This window comes from Cavia porcellus, unplaced genomic scaffold (assembly GCF_034190915.1).
Source record: "Cavia porcellus strain 051 isolate PalLab524CR breed Dunkin Hartley unplaced genomic scaffold, mCavPor4.1 scaffold_3, whole genome shotgun sequence".
Lineage (NCBI taxonomy): Eukaryota > Metazoa > Chordata > Mammalia > Rodentia > Caviidae > Cavia > Cavia porcellus.
In genome coordinates, this window is record NW_026947486.1 from 25,504,598 (window position 1) to 25,527,366 (window position 22,769).

The 22,769-nt window shown below is 36.3% G+C and overlaps 1 protein-coding gene across 1 annotated transcript; it reads right to left on the minus strand.

Moving 5' to 3' along the window:
* Positions 1-1,504: 1,504 nt before the first annotated feature.
* Positions 1,505-19,386, minus strand: LOC134475436 (interferon-inducible double-stranded RNA-dependent protein kinase activator A-like). The gene is given in 3 exon segments (XM_063245934.1): positions 1,505-6,694; positions 6,696-6,959; positions 6,961-19,386. Coding segments are annotated over 3 exon segments (879 nt in total). The 5' UTR covers positions 7,162-19,386; the 3' UTR covers positions 1,505-6,280.
* Between the last annotated feature and the right edge of the window lie 3,383 nt (positions 19,387-22,769).

Consider the following 22,769-nt stretch of genomic DNA (forward strand, 5'->3'; position numbering starts at 1 on the left):
GCCTAACTGCTCTGGCTAGTACTTCCAGTACTATATTAAATAGAAGTGGTGATAAAGGACATCCTTGTCTTGTGCCTGATTTTAAAGTAAAGGCTTTTAATTTTTGGCCATTTAGTATGATGCTGGCTGTTGGTTTGTCCAAATGGCCTTTATTATATTGAGGTAAAGACCATCTATCCCAATTTTCTGTAAAGTTCTTATCATGAATAAATGTTGGACCTTATTGAAGGCTTTTTCTGTATGTATAGAAATGATCATGTGATTCTTTCTTTTGGCTTTATTGATATGGAGGATTACATTTATTGATTTACGTATGTTGAACTATCTTTGCATTCCTGGGATGAATCCCACTTGGTCATAGTGTATAATCTTCTTGATGATGTGCTGGATCCTATTTGCCAATATTTTATTGAGGATTTTTGCATCTGTGTTCATTAGGGAGATTGGTCTATAGTTCTCTTTTTTAGTTGGGTCTTTCTCAGGTTTTGGTACTAGAGTAATATTTCTTCCAGGAATGACTTAAGAAGGATTGCTTCCCTTTCAATTTCATTGAATAGTTTGAGGAGTGTCGGCATTAGGTCTTCTTTGTATTTCTTGTAGAATTTTGCAGTGAATCCATCTGGGCCCGGGCTCTTCTTGGTGGGTAAGGACTTAATTACATTTTCAATTTCATTAACAGAGATTGGGTTATTCAACAGTTTTACATCCTCTTGATCTAGCTTTCGTACTTCATATGTTTCTAGGAATATGTCTATTTCCTCTGTGTTATCAAACTGTTGAGAGTAGAGGTTTTCGAAATAGGTGTTGATGATCTTCTGTATTTCTATTGGGTCTGTAGTGATTTCACCTTTTTCATTTCTTACTGCATGAATTTGAGCTTTTTCTTCCCTTTTTTAAATAAGGTTGGCTAGGGGCTTATCAATTTTATTTATTCTTTCAAAGAACCAACTCTTTGATTCGTTGATTCTTTGGATTGTTTTCTTAGTCTCTATTGCATTGATTTCTGCTCTGATTTTTATAATTTCCTCTCTTCTTTTGGCTTTGGGCTTGACTTGCTCTTCTTTTTCTAGCTGTTTGAGGTGTAGCATCAAGTTATTTATTTGTATTCGTTCTGTTTTCCTGATGTGGGAACTCAGTGCAATAAATTTTCCTCTCAGGACGGCTTTCATTGCATCCCACAGATTGCGGTAAGTTGTATCTGCATTTTCATTTTCTTTTAGGTATTGTTTAATTTCTTCTTTAGTTTCTTCTGTGACCCACTGATTACTCAAGAGTGTGTTATTCAGTTTCCATGTGTTTGCGGGATTTTTGCAGTATCTTTTATCATTAATTTCTAATTTTAGAGCGCTATGATCCGATAACATGCAAGGGATGATTTCAACTCTTTTGCATTTGTTTAAATATGTTCTGTGAGCTAATATATGGTCTATTTTAGAGAATGATCCATGTACTGCTGAGAAGAATGTGCATTCTGATGTTGTTGGGTGGAATATTCTGTATATGTCTATCAAATCCATTTGTTCGCAGGTGTGATTCAGTTTTGTTATTTCTTTGCTCATTTTCTGTCTGGTTGATCTGTCCCTTGGTGTCAATGGCGTATTAAGGTCTCCTGTTTCAATTGTGTTACTGATAATTTGAGTTTTCATTTCTGTTAATAGTTGTTTTATATAACTGGGTGCTCTGGAGTTTGGTGCATATATATTTAAGATAGTTATCTCTTCCTCTTGGAGTTTTCCCCTTACGAGTATGTAGTGACCTTCTTTGTCCTTTATGGTCATTGTTGGTTTAAAGTTCACGTTATCTGCCAGCAGAGTGGCTACTCCTGCTTTTTTTGGGATTCCTGCTGCATGAAATATTGTTTTTCATCCTTTGACTTTCAGTCTGTGAGTATCCTTCTGGGTTAGATGGGTTTCCTGTAAACAGCATATGGTTGGATTTTGTTTCTTGATCCATTCTGCTAGTCTGTTTCTTTTGATTGTTGCATTGAGAACATTTATTTACATTAATGGTTATTACTGTTAAATGCTGGTTTATTGTTGACATGTTATCTCTGCTGTTGCATCTTTATCTTTCTGTTCTGTTTAATTATCTGCTTTGCTTAGTGGTTTTTTCCTTTGTGTATCTAAACTGTCTTTCAATATTTTTACAGGGTTGATTTGGTGTTCATGAAGTTCTTCAGCTGTTCTTTGTCATGGAAGTATCGTATTTCACAATCAATTTTGAATGATAGTTTTGCAGGATACATCAGTCTAGTTTGGAAATCATTTTGCTTTACGATCTGGAATACTTCACTCCATGCTCTTCTTGACTTCATTGTTTGTGCTGCGAAGTCTGCTGTGATTCTGATAGGTTTTCCTTTATAAGTGATCTGTCTTGTCTCTCTGACAGCTTTTAATAATCTATTCTTTTGTTGGATTTCTGGGATGGTGATTATTATATGTCTGGGTGTAGTTTTATTTTGGTTATGACTATTTGGAGTTCTATATCCTTCACTGATCCTGATGTCAGTTTCTGATCTCATGCTTGGGAAATTTTCAGCTATTACTTCTCTAAATATCCTCTTGACATCCTTTATGTTGTCTCCTTTTTCATTAATCCCTATCACTCTTATGTTATTTTTCTTTGCATCATCTTGCAGTTGTTGAATTGTTGTTTCCTGATTCCTTGTTATTTTTAAAGATCTTTCCTTTCCTGTTCACTAGCTGCAATCCTGTCTTCAAGGTCTGAAATTCTATCTTCACTTTCATTAAGGCGGTTTTTACAACTTTCAGTGGAGCTTTTTATTTCCTGTATATCTCTGTGCATCTGCATTATGTATTCTGTTTGTTTCTTATATTGCTCGTCTCGGGATTCTTTTTGTTTAGTTCCTCCAATTTTTTATCTGTGTTTTCTTTAGATATATTCAGAATCTCTTTCATTTCTTTTATCATTTCTTCTTTTACCTGGGAGATTATTTTGAGCTTGAATTTCTTTAAAGCTTCCTGGATTTGCTTGTTAATTTCAGTAGCTATTGTGTCCGATATTTGAGGTGAATGGCATATATTTTCTTCTATATACATCGCTCCTAGGGTTTCTTGAGATGTGCTGGAGGTTTGAGGTTGTAATTTGGTCTTTCGTTTTGTCATTTTCCTATATTTCTGTGTTTCACGTGTTATTTGAAAGCTTCCTCAGGGTCTGTTGGAAATCCCCTTCTATGTTTGCAGCTACTGAGACTCTGTCATCCCGTTTCCCCAAGCCACTGGGCCTGCAGAACCAATGGCCCTCATCTGCCTGTTTAGAACTCTGCAGTTCCAGATAAGCTGGGCCTCAGGGACACTGTGCGCCCACCTGCCCATTGGACGCTCCACAGCTCTCCAAGCGCAGCTGGGTTGCGGAGGCAGTTGTAGCCGCCTCAAACCCACCTCTCCACTTCACTGCACCCGGAAGCCTGGAGGGTCCCAAACAGTCTGGGCTTTGGGCAGAGTGCGCTGAGCACTCACCAAGGCCATGGTGCCTCTGGAACCTGCTATCCTCCCCTGCTTGCTGAGATATCCACAGACCTCCAGACACACGGGGAGGCTGATGCAGGTGCCCCAGATTCGCCCAGCCCCTCCTCTGCACACCAATGTTGAGGTGCGGGAGTCCCAAACAGGCTAGGCTCAGGGGATAGCGTGTGCCCGCCTACTTGTTGGAAGCTGCACAGTTCTCTAAGTGCAGCCGGGATGGGGAGAGGGATGTAGAGCTCTTTCTGACATTTTTATGAGGATTCTGTATCTTTTTGAATCAGTTGTTCAAAGTTTGAAAGGTTTTGCTTAGCTTGTTCAGTATTTTACATATTTTTCAAAAATTCACTATGTGCATATTGAGTGTAACTGCCATAAACCTTTGGTTGATTTCTTCATTGAACTCATCTGTCTTCTTCATCACTTCTAAGAACTTTTCAAAGATTGGTGTTACCTGGTATTAACTTTCTTTTTGCTTTGTGACCCCTTGGGAAGAGTTGAAGCGGCTGGTGATCTTCCAGTTCCTTGCTTTTCCATTCTCCTATGTGTATTTGTGTTATATATATAATATATATGTATATATAATATATATATGTATATCATATATATATCCCCCTTTTTTTACCTTGCTTTTGTTGGGGGGGTTTACTGTAAGTTGGGGACTAGAGGAGAGTTTATGGCTTATACAGATTTCCAGTAGGATATTGACTCCTCTTAAATAAATTTTAGCATTGTATATCCAGTGGTACTCTGTTATTTAAGTGATTTTGACTCTGTCCCTGTGTTTTGCCAAAAGAATTGCTTCTATGTATAGTAGTATCCATAGATTCAATCTTACAACACTTCTACATGATAGTCCTTACAGTTACACTTTGCCCATTTTTCTATTTGCTATGCACACTATTACAGTTTATTATTTGTTATTGCTCTATCATGAGGTAGGTGCAGTGGAGTGGTGTGAATGGGGGTGGTTGGATGAGTGTCAGACAGTAAGGGGGAGGTTTAAAGAGGAAAGTGGTATGTGAGAAGAAAAGTTTGATGTTTGTTCTGATTTTATTGGATTTACTTTTATTTGAATTGAAAGTTTAGTATTGAGTTTTCAGAGGATATTTTGTAGGGAAACGGGAGGTACGGGAGAAATGGGTTTTACTTTGTGATTGAGGAAAGCTATGTGGGTGTCAGAACTTGCTGATAGGAAGAACAATAAGCTAAGTGAGATATGGGAGAACCAAAGGCTTAGTATAGGGATGGTTGAGGAATAATGCTTGAGAAGATAGGAGTGGCTGTAATGGAGCTAAATATGGGGAATGTTAAAATCTGTGAGGAGGAGTTTATGTGTTTGGGAAAATAAAGAAATATGTTAATATTATTGTTGGGATTTTGAGGTGAAGAAACTGGATAGGGAGCTGAGACAAGGGAGAAAATCTAAACCTCTGTTAGTTAAGTCTGTGCCAATGAAACAATAAATATACAAATGTAACAATCTAATAAATGTAGGAAACCACAAAAGGATATAAAATAGCCCCACATTATTAAATAAAGAAACATATAAAAAACCTATAAAATATCCAATAGGACCACAGATTAAATACTCCAATGAGACATTGAATACATGATTCCCGAGTAGCCACTTTTCCAGAGAATCTGAATGCTCGCACCCCAATAACTCCTGATTATTCTACCATAATACTGAAACTCAGACTCAAGACTTCTTTCTGCCACGTTGCAGATATTCTTGCAGAGTCTGATGTAGTCCAAGTTCTTGGGTTAGAAAATCTTGCTGTCCCTCTCCTTGGATGTGATGGTAGATTGGGCAGATAGGGTCACTGCCACAAAATTGTTCACTGAGTTAGAATTATTTCTATACAATAAAATCAGCTACAGTAATAACAGACTAATCTATTACAGTGGTATCTACCAGGGTTAGTTGAGAAATAACATTTTATGAGACCTTATTTTGGGTCTCCCTTTAGCCAACTTTTGACTATGGAAGGCTGCTCTGGAAGCAGTTACCCATGTTTTCCTTGCTGGTTCCATATCCTGATGATTCTTTGAGTCCTGATGCAGTTCTTTGCTTTTCCATGAGGGAGGAAAAAACCAAAACCAAATCCAAACAAAACAAAACAAAAAACAAAAACCCATTCAGTCTCTTCTGGCTCCATATGAATTTTAGGAGTATTTTCTCCAGTTCTATGAAGAATGCTGTTAGTATTTTGATTGGGATAGCCTTAGATCTGTGCATGAATTTTGATGATATGGCCATTTGGACTATATTTATTCTGCCTACCCAAAAATAGGGGCTATCTTTCCATTTTCTTTTTTTTTATAACAAGAGCTCTTTATTACATGGCTTTGAATACACAGCAGGCCAATCATGTTTCCTGAAATTTAAGTCACATTCAATAAGAGCTGGTTAATGTTGTCCCTTGACACTGTAATCCTAAAGGACTTCCTTCAAATTCCCTTTATAAAGCCTTGTGCAAGAGTTTAAGCACCAGGAAGACTGCTGCTAGCAGTACTTTTGTTCCCATCATTAGCATCCTCCTATGTGCCTGGCTCTGTAGACTGGGTGCTACACCATGCCTTGTGGTACAAAGTTTATAAATACAATATATCAATACAAAGTTGAAGCCATTAAAAAGAGCTTAGTAACAACTACCAGGAGATAATTAAATTTGGAGTGTTGATGAATTGGGAGAGATCTGGAAACAACTCACATTACAGTAGAAGTTTTACTTGGGAAGGAGTGACAGAACTCTTTAAAGTGCTACTGAAGGATTTTCTAAGGTGCCCCAGCTTTACTTCCTTTCTGCAATTATCTTCAAATACTGCAGAGCATTGTGAGCTGCGTCACTCTGTGCATTGCCACAGGAGATACCCGAGCCGTGACAGACCGTGATAGGACTGGTTGACAGTTCGGCGAGACACTGATACTGCCCATTGGCACTGAGTTCTTCTATATCCAAGTATGTTATGCTAAAGCCTTGTTCCTTGGCAATTTCACTAAGCAGCTGGATGTAGTCTGTATTTAGAATACTAAGGAGGCTTCTTTTCAGTAAGTTGATCTTTTCGCCAGGAGAATTCCTCAAGGAATGCCAAGTGCATCCTAAGGAATGCCCTACTACATTCGTTAGAGAAATATGGTTCTCTGGAGAAATATTACTAAATTTGGCAAGAAATTTCTCAGCAGCATTTCTCTTGGCTTGTTTTTTTTTTTTTTTTTTTTGATGCCTCCTTTCCAGTTTCCATAAATGACTCTAGCCTGCAGATGGTTGTGTATTCTCTCTTAGGAGCTGGTCCTCCCTCCTGGGAAAGGGTATACTCTGGAAGTCTCCATCCATGATGAATAGCCAGTTCCTGTAATGAACCAATAGGATTAAGCTGATTCTTTGGTTGCTTAGAAGGATCAGGCATTAAAGGGTCAGGAACTGCAAAGCAAATACTTGCATTGGCTTTCAAACTGTTTATGGCAGCCTCTGGCAGCTCTGTGTTTTGCCAGCTTCTTACTTGTACCTTCACCTGTGCAGGTTATGTCACCAACGGTTACTCTGAAGGTGAAAGTGGGCACATGTATTTGCACATCAGATCTTTCACATTCATAAACCGGGATGTTCTTGGACTTCATGCCGTATTCGTGTAATACCTGAATCAGTGTTTTCCCTGGCTTAGCTGTTATCATCTTCCCCAAATCATCTCTTTTTCCTTGGAATTGATGCTTGCCCGGGTGGGCTCCGGCTTTTGTGAGCCCGGAAGCTCAGGGGATCGAGGGATGTGGAGTAAAGATGGGGGGGGGATTATTTTAGGAAAAATTTTAAAATTCCAAATGCAGATTTGCAAGAAAACCCGCGGGAGCTTGTCAAGAAAACCGGAGCCCTTGGCTTTATCTGTCCCCAACACTGCAGTGGGCTCCTCTCTCCCCGGGCCTGCTCCTTTCCATTTTCTGATGTCCTCTTTGATTTACTTCAGTTTTTGTTGTAGAGGTCTTTCCCTTCCTTAGTTAATTCTAAATGATATTTTTCTAATTTATTCCTCAGTGGGTTCAGTATTAGTATACAGGAACACTATTGACTTTTATGTGATTTTGTTTTCTACTACATTAGTAAGTTTGATTATTAATTATAAGGTCTTTTAGTAGATTTGGGGGTTGTATATACAGGATCATGTCATCTGCAAATGCTGATAATTTGACTTCTTCTCTTCTGTACATATCACTTTTCTTTTTCTTGCTTAATTGTTTTTGATATGTTCAAGTACTATGTTGAATAGAAGTAATGATAATGGACAGCCTTGACTTGTTTCTGATTTTATGAGGAAAGCTTTAAGCACTTTCTCTTTTAATATAATATTGGCAGTAGGTTTGCCGTAAATGGCTTTTGTCAGACTAGGATAAGGTCTTTATATACCTATTTTCTTCAGTGTTTTTATAATGAAAGGATAGATTCAGTCAAAGGCTTTTTCTGTGTCTATTAAGATGATCATGTGATTTTTGTCCTTCTGTTTATGTGATATATCATATTTATTGGCATATGTTGAACCATTCTTGCATCTCTGGCATGAAGGCCTACTTGGTCAGGATACATGATCTTTTTGAGGATTCACTGCATTTTGTTTACCAATATCTTGTTGAGGATTCTTGTGTCTTTTTTCATGAATGAGACTGGTTTATAGTTCTCCTTTTTAGTTAATCCTTGTTTAGTTTAGGAGTCAAGGCAATGGTAGATTTCAGGAATGATTTTGGGACAGTTTCCCTTTTAATTTTATTAAAGAATTTGAGAAACATTTATGTTAGACTTTTGCTAAAGTTTTTGTGCAACTCAGCAGTGAATTCATCTGGACCTGGCCTTTCTTGGTTGGTAGGTTTTTCATTACTGCTTGAATTTCATTGCCTGCTACTGATTTATTCAGGGATTTCAATTTGTCTTAGTTAACATTTGGTAATTTATATGTATATAGGAATTGATGCATTTCCTCTGGATCCTTCAATATTTTACTTACAGTTTTGCAGAGTGATTAATAATCTTTTATTTTCAACAATGCCTGTTATGAATTCAGCTTTTTCATTTCTAATTGTATTGAATTTTTTTTTGTCTTTTTGAGACAAGATCTCACTGTGCAACTTAGGCTGGCCTTGAATTTCCTACCTCAGCTTCCCGAGTGCTGGTATTACAGCATGTGCCACCATGCCTAGCTTAGATTTGGGTTTGGATTGTTCTTATTTTTCTAGGATAATGAGGTGCAACCCTATTTACTTGGAATAATTTGTTTTTTATGACTTGAACATTCACAGCTATAAACTTTCCTCTTAGAACTCCTTATATCCGCATAAGTTCTGATGTATTGTGTTGCCATTATTTAGTTCTAGAAGCTGTTTTATTTTTTCTTTGATTTCTTCAGTAAATCACCAATTAAGCATATTTTTAAAATTTCCATACATTTTCAAAATTAAGGTTTTTTATTGATTTCTAGTTTCATTGCACTATGATCTGGTAATATGCATGGAATAATTTCAATTCTTTTATTTCTGCTTAAGTTTGCTTTATTGGTTAGTATGTCATCTATTTTAGAGAAATTTCCATGTGTTGCTTAGAAAAATATGTATTCTGTTGTTTTGGGGTTGAACACTTCTAGATATCTATTAAATTCATGTGTTTTAAGGTTTTATTGAACACTAATATTTCCTTGTTGTCATCCACTATATTTGTAGTTATGTTCATGTCTTTTATGTTCATGTCCAGTAGTGCTTATTTTACAAAGTTGAGTGCACTGTTCTTCCATGTATATATGTAATTGGTATCACTTCCCATTCAATTATTCCCTTAACCAATATGCAGTGATCTTCTTTGCCCCTGTTCATCTACTTTAGCTTGAAATCTACTTTTTCTGAATATACAGTGGCTATATTTGCTTTTTGAGAGTTTCCTATTTGATGGAAATTTTCCCTTCCTTTGAGTTTAGCCTATGAGTTTCTTTTTGGTTTCAATTTGATTTTTGTACACTGCATACCAGTGGATTTTGTTCTTAATCCATTCTGCCAGTCTGTGTCTTTTGATTGGGTAACTGGGACCATTCACATTGAGAGTTATTACTGGTAGCTACTGGCTTAATCTTATCATCGTCTTATTTTTCTGTTGCTGATTCCATATCTCTTCCTTGAACTCAACTGCTCACCCTACCTGATATAGTCATTCTATTAGATCTTTTGTCATTGTTAGGTTCAGTGTCTCTTTATAAGAAGATATACCCTTTTCTTGGACAGGCAATCTAGTAAAAATGACAATACTTTCAAAACGAACATATTTCATCAATCCCAAACAAAATACCAGTAAAATTCTTCACAGAACTAAAGAAAACAATCCAAAAATTTATATGAAATTAGAGGAGACCCAGAATAGCAAAAGCAACTCTGAGCAACAAGCGCAAAGAAGGAGGCATCATAATTCCAGATTTTGAGTTATATTACAAAGTTATTTTACAAAGGTAAGAGCACTGTTCCATGTGTTGCAACAGTGATAAACAGCATGCTAGTGGCACAAAAACAGAAATGTGGATCAATGGAACAGAATGGAGGATACAGAAACAACTTCAGGAACATTCAAATATCTGATCACTCACAAAAGAGACAAAAGCACAGGTTAGAGGAAGGGTAAACTCTTTAACAAGCTGTACAAAGAAAACTAGCTATCCACATACAGAAGATGAATCTAGATCTGTATTACCATGTACTAAAATAAAAGTTGATCAAAATCTAAATGTTAAGACAATGCTTAATCTACTCACAGATAAAACAAGTAAAACTGTTGAAGACATAGATATAGGCAAGGGCTTTATAAAGAGAACATCAATTGCACAAGAAATAACATGAAGAATCAACAAATCAGACTATATCAAATTAAAAAGCTTCCATATGGCAAGGGAAACAACCAGCAGAATGAAGATATGACCTATAGAATGGCAAATTGTCAGCTATTTTTCAGACCCAGAACTAATACCTAGAATTAAAAAAGACCTCAAATAATAAGATTTTATAAAGGAAAAAAAATTTTAAAAATGGGCATCTAAAATGAAGACACTTCATAGAAGAAATATGAATGCCCATTGAATTATTCCTCAACACCATTAATCAATAGAGGAATGCAAATTAAAACAACACTGAGATTCTGTCTTACCCCAGAAAAAAATGGCTACCATCAACAAATCAAATAATAACAAATGCTGGGGGAGCTGAGTGGAAAAGAAACTGTTCCACATTGTTGGTGGGAATGTAAACTAGTATTGCCAGTATGGAAATCCATATGAATATTCCTTTAAAAACTAAAACTACAAATTCAATTTTACCTATCAATTCCTTTTTTTGTACCAGAAATTGAATTTAGGACCCTGCACTTGCTAGGCAGACACTTATGTCACTGAGCTATATACCCCACCTCATGCTATTCCCCTTCTATGTATCTTCCTAAAACAGTCAAAGGTATCAACTCATAATAAGTAAATTTTGGAAGTGGCCTGTCTGTCCATCATAAGATGAATGGATAAAGAAAATGTGATATTTATATGCAATGGAATATTATTATGCCATAAGGAAAAGTAAACTTGAGTCTTTTGTAGGAAAAGAGATACACCATGTGACTATAGAGTTAACTGCAATAAACCAAACATACAAGCATAAATATCACGTGGTTTCAATTATATGAGAAAATGACAATATATGGAAAAATGAAAGATAAAAAGAAACTGGGATATAGACCTTTCACAACAATGAAGGTGACCAAGAGATGGAGGAGAGAGAGAAGGTGGAGGGAGAGGGAAGGTGAACTCTGCAATATCTACTAAGTTCATTTGTTAAAAGATTTAGTTCAGCTCTGCGATCTCTTTGATTTTTTTTTTGTCTAGTTAACCTATTTGTGACATTGCAGTATTGAGGTCCACCATTACAATTGTATTAGTGTTTATCTAATTTTTCTTTTTTTTTCAAGTCCATTAATATTTGTTTTATATAATTGGTGTCCTGATGATTGATGCATATATATTTATAACTTTTTTATTTTAAAGAGATTAAGACCAAAAAGGACAGAACAAAGCAGATCAGAACAATGTAAGCAACACAGTACTTCACCACAAGACAATCCGATGGTAACAGTAGCTACCATAATGTCTCTTTTCTTTGAAATAGTTGAGCATACCTTCACATACAATAGTATCAAACATAACAAAATAGAATAAAACCATTCAATAGAATGAAAGTGTTACAGGGCATTCAGAACCAAATAAGAGAAAATGAACAATGGCTACTATATTATCGCATTTTCCATAAAAATTTGTTTATACTATCATACATATTAAAATCCAATAAGATGCAACATGATAGAACCAATGGAAACAGAAGAACAAAAGCATGGTAGGATTTCAAAGTAAGATGATATCAAATCAGCAATGGCTATCATAATGTCTTGTTTTCTTCAAAATAGCTGTTCATAGCATCACAGATAATAAAATCAAACAAAACAGAATAAAACCATTGCAACTAATGAATGAAAACATTTTAAGGCTTCAAAGCAGTATAATGGGGAATCATGATTCCCATAAAATCTTATGTACACTTACCACTTCTTACACTAGGGAGACTATACGGTATTTATATATGTGAGTTTGGTGTGTTTTCCTTATGCATATGGTCTCAAGTTGCATCCATTTATTTATAAGTATCTCAGTGTGATCATTCTTTATAGCTCAATAGTACTCCATTGTATAAAAATACCAAATCTTTTTATCCATTCTTCAGTTGATGAACACTTTAGGTTGTTTCCAAGATCTGGCTATTACAAATTGTGCTGCTATAAACACGGGTGCACATATACGTTCTGGCCCCTTTAGCAAAGATAAGGTGGTTGAGTGTGTTTGTAGTTGTGGTTATATCTTCTAATCTATTCCACTGATTTTTAGATGTTTTTATTCCAGTACCATGTTGATTTTATTACAGTAGCTTTGTAGTATATCTTCAAGTCAGGAATTGAGATGCCTCCTGCCTTGCCTTTGCTGCTTAGAATTGCCTTTGCTGCTTAGAATTGCCTTTGCTATTCTAAGTCTCTTGTGGTTCCAGCTGAATTTTAGGAGTGAATTCTCTAGATCTATGAGGTTATGTTGATGATATTTTCATTGGGATTGCATTGAATCTGTATAACAGTTTTGGGATAATGGCCATTTTCACAATACTTATTGTTCCTATCCATGAATAAGGGATGCCTTTTCATTTTCTGAGACCCTCTTCTATTTGTTTTTCAGGGTATTATAATTTTCCCTTTATAGATCTTTGACTTCTTTCATGAGATTAATTCCTAAGTATTTCATTTATTTGTATGCTAGTGTGAAGGGTGTGGCTTCCCTTATTTCTCTCTCTGTGATTTTGTTGTTAGTGTATAGGAATGGTATTGATTTTTGAGTATTGATTTTGTATCCAGCTACATTGCTGAATTTATTTATTATACCTAGGAGTCTTCCAATGGAGTTTTGGGGGTCTTCTATGTAGAGTATCATGTCATCTGTAAATAATGATAATTTAACTTTTTCTTTCCGTATCTTTACCCCTTTTATTTCTCTCTCTTGTCTAATTTCTCTGGCTAGAATTTCAAGTACTATGTTGAATAGGAATGGTGATAAGGGACATACTTGTCTTGTGCCTGATTTTAAGGTAAAGGCCTTCAGTTTTGGGCCATTTAAATATGATGCTGGCTGATGGTTTGTCATAAATGGCCTTTGTTATATTGAGGTAAAGACCATCTATTCCAATATTTATAAGGCTCTTATCATGAATGAGTGTTAGATCTTATCAAAAGCTTTTTCTGCATTTATAAAATGATCATATGAGTCTTACTTTTGGCTCTATTGATATGGTGGATTACATTTATTGACTTACGTATGTTGAATCATCCCTGCATGCCTGGGATGAATCCCACGTGTTTGTGGTATATAATCTTCTTGATGATTTGTTGCATCCTGTTGGCCAATATTTTATTGAGGATTTTTGTTGCTATGTTCATTAGGGAGACTGGCTTGTAGTTCTCTTTTTTTACTTGAGTCTTTGTCAGGTTTTAGTACTAGAGTAGTATTTGCTTTCAGGAATGACTTAGGAAGGATTGCTTCCCTTTCAATTTCCTTGAAGAGTTTGAGTAGTGTCAGCATTAAGTCTTTGTATGTCTTGTAGAATTCTGCAGTGAATCTGTCTGGGCCTGGGCTCTTCTTTGTAGGTAAGGATTTAATTACATTTTCAATTTCATTAATAGAAATTGGGTTATTCAGCAGTTTTACATCTTCTTGACCCAGCTTTTGTACTTCTAGGATTCTAGGAATCTGTCCTTTTCTTCTGTGTTATTGAACCTCTGAGTACAGGTTTCTGAAATAGGTGTTGATGATCTTCTGTATTTCCACAGAGTTTGTAGTGATTTCACCTTTTTCATTCCTTATTGCATGAATTTGAGTTTTTTCTTTCCTGTTTTAAATAAGGTTGGCTAGGGGCTTATCAATTTTATTTATTCTTTCAAAGAACCAACTCTTTGATTCATTCATTCTTTGGATTGTTTTCTTAGTCTCTATTGCATTAATTTGTGCTCTGATTTTTATAATTTCCTCCCTTCTTTTGGCTTTGGGCTTGACTTGCTCTTTTTTTTCTAGATGTTTGAGGTATAGTATCAGGTTATTTATTTGTATTCGTTCTGTTTTCCTGATGTGGGCTCTCAGTGCAATAAATTTTCCTCTGAGGACCACTTTCATTGCATCCCACAGATTCCAGTAAGTTGTATTTGTATTTTTGTTTGCTTGCAGGTATTATTTAATTTCTTTAATTTCCCCTGTGACACATTGATTGCTCAATAGTGTATTATTGAATTTCCATGTGTTTGTGGGTTTTTTGCAATTTCTTTTATCATTAATTTCTAGTTTCCTGGCATTATTGTCTGATAACATGCATGGGATAATTTCAACTCTTTTGCATTCATTAATCAGTACTTTTAAAGTTTTTGCTTTGGCTGGGCATGGAGGTACACACCTGTAATCCAAGGACTCTGAAGCTGAGGACAGGACAATTACAAGTTTGAACCCACACTGGGCAACTTAAGTGACTTAGGGAGAAGGTGTCTCAAAATTTAAAAATAAAAAGGACTAAGGCTCTGAGTTTGATTCCTAGTACCTCTATAAAAAAACAATTTTTGCTGCTCTCTATGTGTAGGTTATATCAACTTAAAGAATATGAATTCAAAATCCAATATGGCTGATTAGAGGAAGAGTCAAAACAGATACTCGGAAGATTTACTGAAAATACAAGTACCAGAAAAGGGTATAAGGGAACTTACACTTGATACAAAAAAATTAATTTTAAAGAACATATATGTAGATTAAACCAAATATCTGGATAGTTTAAAAAGAGGAAATGGCTCTGTTAAGCCCATTCCACACTGCCCCCAATCCCACTCATCTGGGGAGTAGCTATTTTAAGAATTTCCCAAACTCCCAGAGGGAACCAAAGAGCATTTCAGAGACTGGTCTCCCAGGAAAGACTGGACAGATGGGCCTCTTTTCCCCATTATCCCCTCTCCAAATACAGAAGAAGCTGCACCTGCAGCATCTTCACCAGTGTTCAACAAGAGCAGGGAAAGCTTGTCCTCCTCACTCCCCAACTCTGGGAAAAGAGAGGATGAACAAAGGAATGGTGTTCACTGAGTCAGTGCAGCCACCTGCTCCTGCCTGGATCACCAGAGACCTGGGCCAACCCAAGTCTCTGTCTTTGTTGTTGTTGTTTGGTACCAGGGGTCAAACTTGTGATCTCAAGCTTATCAGGCAGGCAAATATGCCATTGAGCTAAATCCCTGGCTGAAATACTAATGCTGTGCCAAACAATTCCAGTCTTTTTTTTTTTTTTTTTTTTTTTGGTACCAGGGATTGAACTTTGAACTCACAACCTAGCGCTTGCCAGGCAGATGCTTATGGCGCTGAACTAAATCCCCATCCTCCAAGTCTCTGTCTTATGCCGCAGGACCACCTGAGGCTCCACTTAGCCCCCCATGCCTGCCCCAGCAGGCACCCTCTCTAGATCCCCTATCAGAACACCATGTTGGTGGTCTTGAATTCACTAATGTAGATGAGGCTGATCTCTAACTCACAGTAGTACTCCTTTCAGCCTTCCCAGTGCTGGATTACAAATATGTGCCACCATGCCCAGCTGCTCTATTCTTTTGGCTCTTCCTTATCTTACCTAGTCTGTTGTCTTCTCTTGCACCTTCTCCACCTTATAAGTACACAATTATATCAACAAGTTCTGATGACTCTGTAGCTATTCTCAATGTCAAATTATATATCTCTTCTTTAATATCCTGTGCTCCACAAGTTCTTCTCAAAATCCTCAACACTAAATGCACAACCCAAATACAAAAGATCTCCAACAGAACTGACCTTCACCCAATTTTTAACCTAGTAATATTATTTACTTTTCCCTCTACTTGCTTACATGCTGCTTTTCACACATCCTTCCATCTGTTTCTCAGCTTTCTCCCTCCACATCTCAGACTGAGATATGAAAATATGGCATGTTTTAGACTGGTTGGGAAGGGAGGGATGACCAGATAAAAGGACACATAAGCAAAAAAAATTCTCAGAACTTAATATATGGACCTCTTCCAAGAACCCACAATGTGTGGCATGACTAAAAAGACAAGATGCCATGTAGATCTTGCTAACATGCCACCCCCCATTAGCCTTCGTTATATTCTCTATGGTGTACTTTTATTTCTCCTTTTCCTGTTATTTTTTATTTTTACTTGACCCAAACTGACTCTGCAGAGAAAGCTTCTCCCTTATCCTTCATTTTTAATTTTTTCTCTTTAAGTTTTCCTGCCTCAAATGAATATAAAACTTTGCCAACATTTTTGCTTACATCATTCAATTTTCTGTTTGAGATGGAAAAGAACCTAGAAACCACCTGCAGAAGGAGACTCCAGGACCCCAAAACCCAGTAAAAAGATTACTAATAACATACAGCACAAGTTATAAAGGAGAGGAATATAAATGTAGGGTCTTGCCAGGGATTTAGCTAAATGGCATAAGCACCTGCCTAGCAAGTGTGAGATCATGAGTTCGATCCTCAGCACCAAATAAATAAATAAATAAAATGTATGATTAGATCTGTTGATGCTGATATAACCAGTAGTAATTTATTCCTCACAACAAAGTTTCAGAGTCCAAAGCATTTAAACTAAATAGCCAAAGAGGTGAATACTATCTGTTGACAAGTAAAGTAGCAAATGTATCATCAGAAGTCAAAATATGACCAAAAAGATCTTCATATACACTGCAATCTCTCCTCACTCTACTAGACCTCAACTCTCAGCTTCAAAGGGTAGAAAGCATATTTAAATATATTTACACAAATGAACATGAGAAAACAAGGTAATGGAAGTCTCTCTAACCTCTCCCAAGGCAAATCTAAAGGGCACCAATGGAAAGGAAAACAGATACCAGGTAGCAGAATTCTATGAATTGTTTAAAGAAGAGAGAAGTTCAAAGAGAACACAATCCCAAATTTTATAGATTTATCAAACAAACAGGGATTTGAGTGGGAAAAACCAGAAAATTCTAACCAAATCAGTTCAAAACATAAATAACAAATTTACCAAAGATATACTGTCCTTGCTCAGGCCTTTAACTATCCCTTATAGAACTCTGGCAAACAATGGTTACTCTGCCAGCTAATTAAACACTCTTAGAGCAGCTTCCATTCTTAAAGAATAGGTCAGGTTTCCTTAGCATCTCTTTGGTGAATCCCCATTGAAGTCAATGGCCAATGAATGTTGACCAGACAGACAGCTAGATTCTGGAGTACAACCTCTGGCCCAATAGAAACTGAAAAGTACTGAGGTGTCATGGCTAAGACACCCAAAGGTTCCTCAGTAGATACTGGCTCCCAGCTAGAGATTAATCTCCATTTATCTATCATAATTATATCTCTACTAGTAGATTAGAAACTCTCCTAAAGCTTTTTAGTGGATTTTAAAATCACCTAGCCTACTTTTCCCTTCAGAGATAGGTGGAGGCAGCTAGCAACAATTGTTTACATTTCACAGCAAACTAGGGAAATGATTTACATTTATGCTTTACATATGTTAACTAAGAGTAAATACTCAGCCCTTTCATGTGTGCATAGAAAAGTGGTGTGCCTTTGCTAACATAAAATGTGATTGCTAGATAATATATTTACACTGTGAGCTTCAAAAACATAAAAATTTAAATAAAGCATAGCATTGTCCTGTTGCTAGGAAAGGTTAGCTAGGTAGAGATGGATGACATAAGTGTCTTAGAGACTTCTTTGCCCTAGGGCCCAGGGCAGAATTCCCCAAGTTATTTGTTGCCTGTATCTCAGGAGATCTCCTTCACAGTACAAAGAACTGCTTTACTTCCAACTCATGTTTTTACATATGCCCTCTTCAATGAACAAAAGCAATATTTTACTATTTTACAACTAGAGGCATACTATAAAAAAGAGGGGGAAATGGTCAGAATTGTCTTATGTTTAGACTTTCTCTGCATTGAGAAATATTCTTTATTGATATTCTAAATGTAAATATGAGCCACAGGAAAACCAAGTACCTCAGGCCCTTAAAGCATTTACTACTCTGGAGCCTGAGACTGTTCTTCCCTAAACTTTGGAATTTGAGAACAAGACAGCCTTAATTAAAACCACACTCACTATTACTGAACCTAAGGTTTCCCCTACCTGCCCTTCCAATCTTAAGGAAGAGGCTTCTAGACCAGCTGTAATTCAGGCCTCCACAGGGACATACCCATCCTTAGCTGAGTTTATGCAAGCTCCTCAAGGACAGTATCCTTGACAGGGAGTAAATGGACAATTTGGAACTTCTGGAATTCATGTGCCATTTTCTCTCAGTGACTTAAAACAGATTAAAAAACATTTCTGCAAAATTTTCAGATGACTCTGATAAAGTACATCAATGTCCTTAGATGACTTACTTAGAGCTATGAGCTAGATTGGAAAGCTGTAATGTTACACTTAAATCAAACATTGACTTCTAATGAGACACAAACAGCATTACAAGCTGCTATTGCATTTGGAGATGAATATTATATTGTTAATTTTAGACAGTCAGAAGATCAACAGCCTGGGGAACCCCCAGTTTTCACGTACAAGCAGTTCCCACCCAAGACTCCTACTGGCCTAGCAACAAGATTGGAGCAGGAGACATTTTCAAGTGTGTACTTCTAAGGGTCTAAGAAGGACAAAAACCAAGCCTTCTGCTATTTTAAATTGACAGTTATTTTTCAGTAGAGAGAAAACCTTCTGACTTCTTAGATCATTTATTATAGGCACTAATAAAACATATGTCCCTAGATCCTGATTTGATAGGACAGATTTTGCTTAAAGATATGTTTATTACTCAGTCAATTTCAAATATTAGGGAAAAGTTATAAAAGATAGCTTTTGCTCCAGATAGTTCACATGATACTTTAGTAAAAAGTGCCTCCTCAGTATTTGATAACTGTGATGAGCAGGAGGCCAAAGAGAGACCAGTAGAAAGTGGCTGCCTTTGTTGCAGCATTAAAAGAAACAGACCTTAAGTCTGATTCTCAAGCCTCCAAGAAGAGCTCAACAACTACATTTACCTGCTATTACTTCCACAATCTCCACAGAGCAGCCCTGAGTAATCATGATGAGAGGTAAAAACCAGCCTACTGCTGGACATTGGTACATGTCTCCTTATCCTTCTCCAATTCTGTCCTTCCAGGCATCATACTTCCATAAAAACAGTCACCAAATAATGTCTTCCTTAAACTGTAACTGGAATAACTTTCTCTTCACCATTCCTTTAAGTTATGCCTAAAAGTCCAGCTCCCCTTCTGGAGAGGTTTTATACTGTCTAAATATTGTAATATATATATATATATATATATATATATATATATATAGCCAAGTAATCAAACTAATCTTGCCTAAATGATGCCAAACCCCAAGTAATCATACAGATTAAAAACCAGTAACACATATGCTAGATTCTTTTTACTGGGATCCACCAGATCTTGTCCAGTGAGATAGTTATATGATATATATAGAGGCCCTAACTATACTCAACAGGCCTTAAATGACACCACAGCTGGTCTCTCCTAAATAAAGAAGTAAAATTAATGAGACATGCCATCCTCCAAAATCAGATGGCATTGGACATTCTAACAGCAGCACAGGTTAGTATTTTTGCAATTGTAAAAACTGAATGTTTTGTGTACAATTCTGATTCTTCTGCTAATATCCCAACAACTGTTCAAGATATTAGATGACAGATCAATGACATATCAGACTCTAAAATTCCCTAGATCTTATCCTTAATCTCCCTATAGGAAGGCATTACTAGCTTTGCTTGGTGGAAATCTTTGTTAACTGTACTCATAATTATCCTAATAATTCTATTATTTGGCCCCAGCATACTTATTTCCTTGCTTTTGTCTCCTCCAGACTTAAAGCTGTATGCCTACCCAAGATGAAAATGCCTGTTGCCTATTGAAGGCCTTTAGACAGATCCTCTATACAGTATCTCTGACTGTCAACCAACAACTGTAAGTCCCTTCAGCCTGAAGAAGTCAGATTGGTCATCACCTGTTTCTCCCTCATAGCAGCTCAGGGTACTTCTTCAGAACAGGGAGTGTTATAGGCAACTGAGTTAGATAGAAATATTATATGCAGTCAGACAGGGCTGGGCCCTCAAAGGAACCAGTGCAGAAGACCATATACCTTGTATCTGTGGGAGAAACAGACACCTCTGCTTCAGGCCAGATCTCAAAACAAACGCAACCATACCCTACATCAGAGGTTGATATTCTAAATACATATGGATCACCTTGAGGAAGCCAGAAGGAGCCACTAACTCAGCCCCCCACAGGCCCACTTGCTACATGACACACTTTCCCATTGGATCTTAATTTAATCAATTTTACCCAAGCAATTACACTCATAATCTTACTGGTTGACCATAGTTCTATCACACCTTATGCTTGCCTGCCTTACGAGTTACCATTTTCCCCCACTGTGGACCTGGCTCACCTCGTGGTTTTGCTCTATAAAAGTCCCTAGAAAAGACAAGTGTCCTTGGCAACCCACTTGGGAACCTGTCTCCCTGTTGGACAGAAGCTTTCTTTCTCTCAATATTCTGTTTAAAAAAGGAAAGAGAGGATATACATTTGCTGTATGGAATATATCAATATTTGTTTTGTGTTTAATATGTTTGAATGATAAAATTCCTTGAAATTGTTAAAGCTAAAATTAGTCATCCCAGGGTTATAAGAATGTTTTAATATATGTAGATTAATAATGTAATATACCACATAATCAGAACCAAGGACAAAAGCCACATGATCATATAAATAGATTCAAAAAATATTTTCACAAAACCCCAAACATCTTCATGATAAAAACCCAGGAAAAAAGGTATACAAAGACCATACCTGAATCTGATAAAAGCCACTCATGACAAACGAATGATCAATATTACGTTAAATGGGGAAAATGGGAAGCTATCCCTTTAAAATCAGGAATAAGATAAAGATGCCCACTATCACCATTTCTGTAAAACACAGCACTCAAAATATTAGCCAGAACAATAGGGAAAGAGAAAGAAATAAAAGGGATACATATAGGAAAGGAAAAATTCTAGTTATCATTATCTGCAGATGACATAATACCCTATATAGAAAACACAAAGAATTCCACCAAAGAGTAACCAATTTCAGTAATGAACCAGGATACAAAACTCAACACACAAAAATTAACAGCATTTATGTACTGTAATAATGAACTCAATGAAAAGGAAATTAGGAAAACAATATCATTCAAAATATAATCAAGGAAAAATAAATATCTAAGAACTAACCTAACCAAGGAAGTAACCAACCTCTATAATGAAAACTCAGGACTTAAAAAAGAAGACTGAAGATGTCAGAACATGGGAAGATGTTCTTTGTTCCTGGACACCCAGAACCAACATTATTAAAGTGCCAATATTTCCTAAACTGATATAAAGCTTCAATACATTCAAAATCAAAATACCAACATCATTTCTCACAGAACTAGAGAAAATAATAATAAAATTCAAATGAAACCAGAAGAGACCCAGAATAGCAAAAGCTCTTCTGGGCAACAAGAACAAAGCAAGCATCGCAACTCCTAAATAGAAGTTACACTACAAAGCAACAATGATAAAAATAACATGTTACTGGCACAATAACAGACACATAGATCAATGGAACAGAAGAGAGGACACAGAAACATTCCCAGACACTTTCAACTATTTGATCTTTGACAAATGAGCCAAAAACATACTTTGGAGGAAAGACAGCCTATTTAACAAATTATTCTGGGAAAACTGACTATCTGTCTGCAGAAGATTGAAGCTGGATCCATACCTCTTACCATGTACTAAACTAAAATCAAAATGGATCAAAAGTATAAACATTGACACCAAACCAGTGAACCTATTGGAAGATAAAATAGGTGAAACCTTGTATTCAGCAGTGTAGGCAAGGACTTTCAGAACAGAACTCAAATTATACAACAAATAGTACCAGAAATCAATAAATATTATTATATCAAATTAAAAACCTTCTGCACAGCAAAGGAAATAATCAGCAAAGAGACAACTTACAGCATGAGAAAAAGATTTTGCCAGCTATTTCTTAGGCTAAAGGCTAATATCTAGAATATATAAAGAACTAAAAAAATAAAATAAAATAGACCCCACAAAATGAAAGAGTCAATTTCAAAAATGGGCAAGTGAAGAGAATAGACATTTTTCAGAACAGTAACAGTCAAGAAACACATGAAAAAATAACCAACATCATTGGTTATTAGAGAAACACAAAGTACAAGAATATTAAGATTTCATCTTCCACCAGACAGAATGGCAATCATTAGGAAATCAAATAATAACAAATGCTAAACTCACTGCTGTGAAAAAGGGACCTTCTTACATTGTCAGTGAGAATATTATGAAAATTCCTCAAAGAAATAGAATTAGGCCCAGCTATTCCCTTTTTACATATCTTCCAAAAAGAGGCATGGACATCAGTTTAAAGAGACACATACATACCAATCTTTATAGCAGCACAATTCATAAATAAATTATGCAAGTAGCTTGTATGCACAACAAATGATGAAGTGATAAATGAAAATGTGCTATCTATAGACTTCTGAGAAAGTGAGGGAGCAGGAAAGAACAACTTAGCCTATCCAAGATTCAGAATACA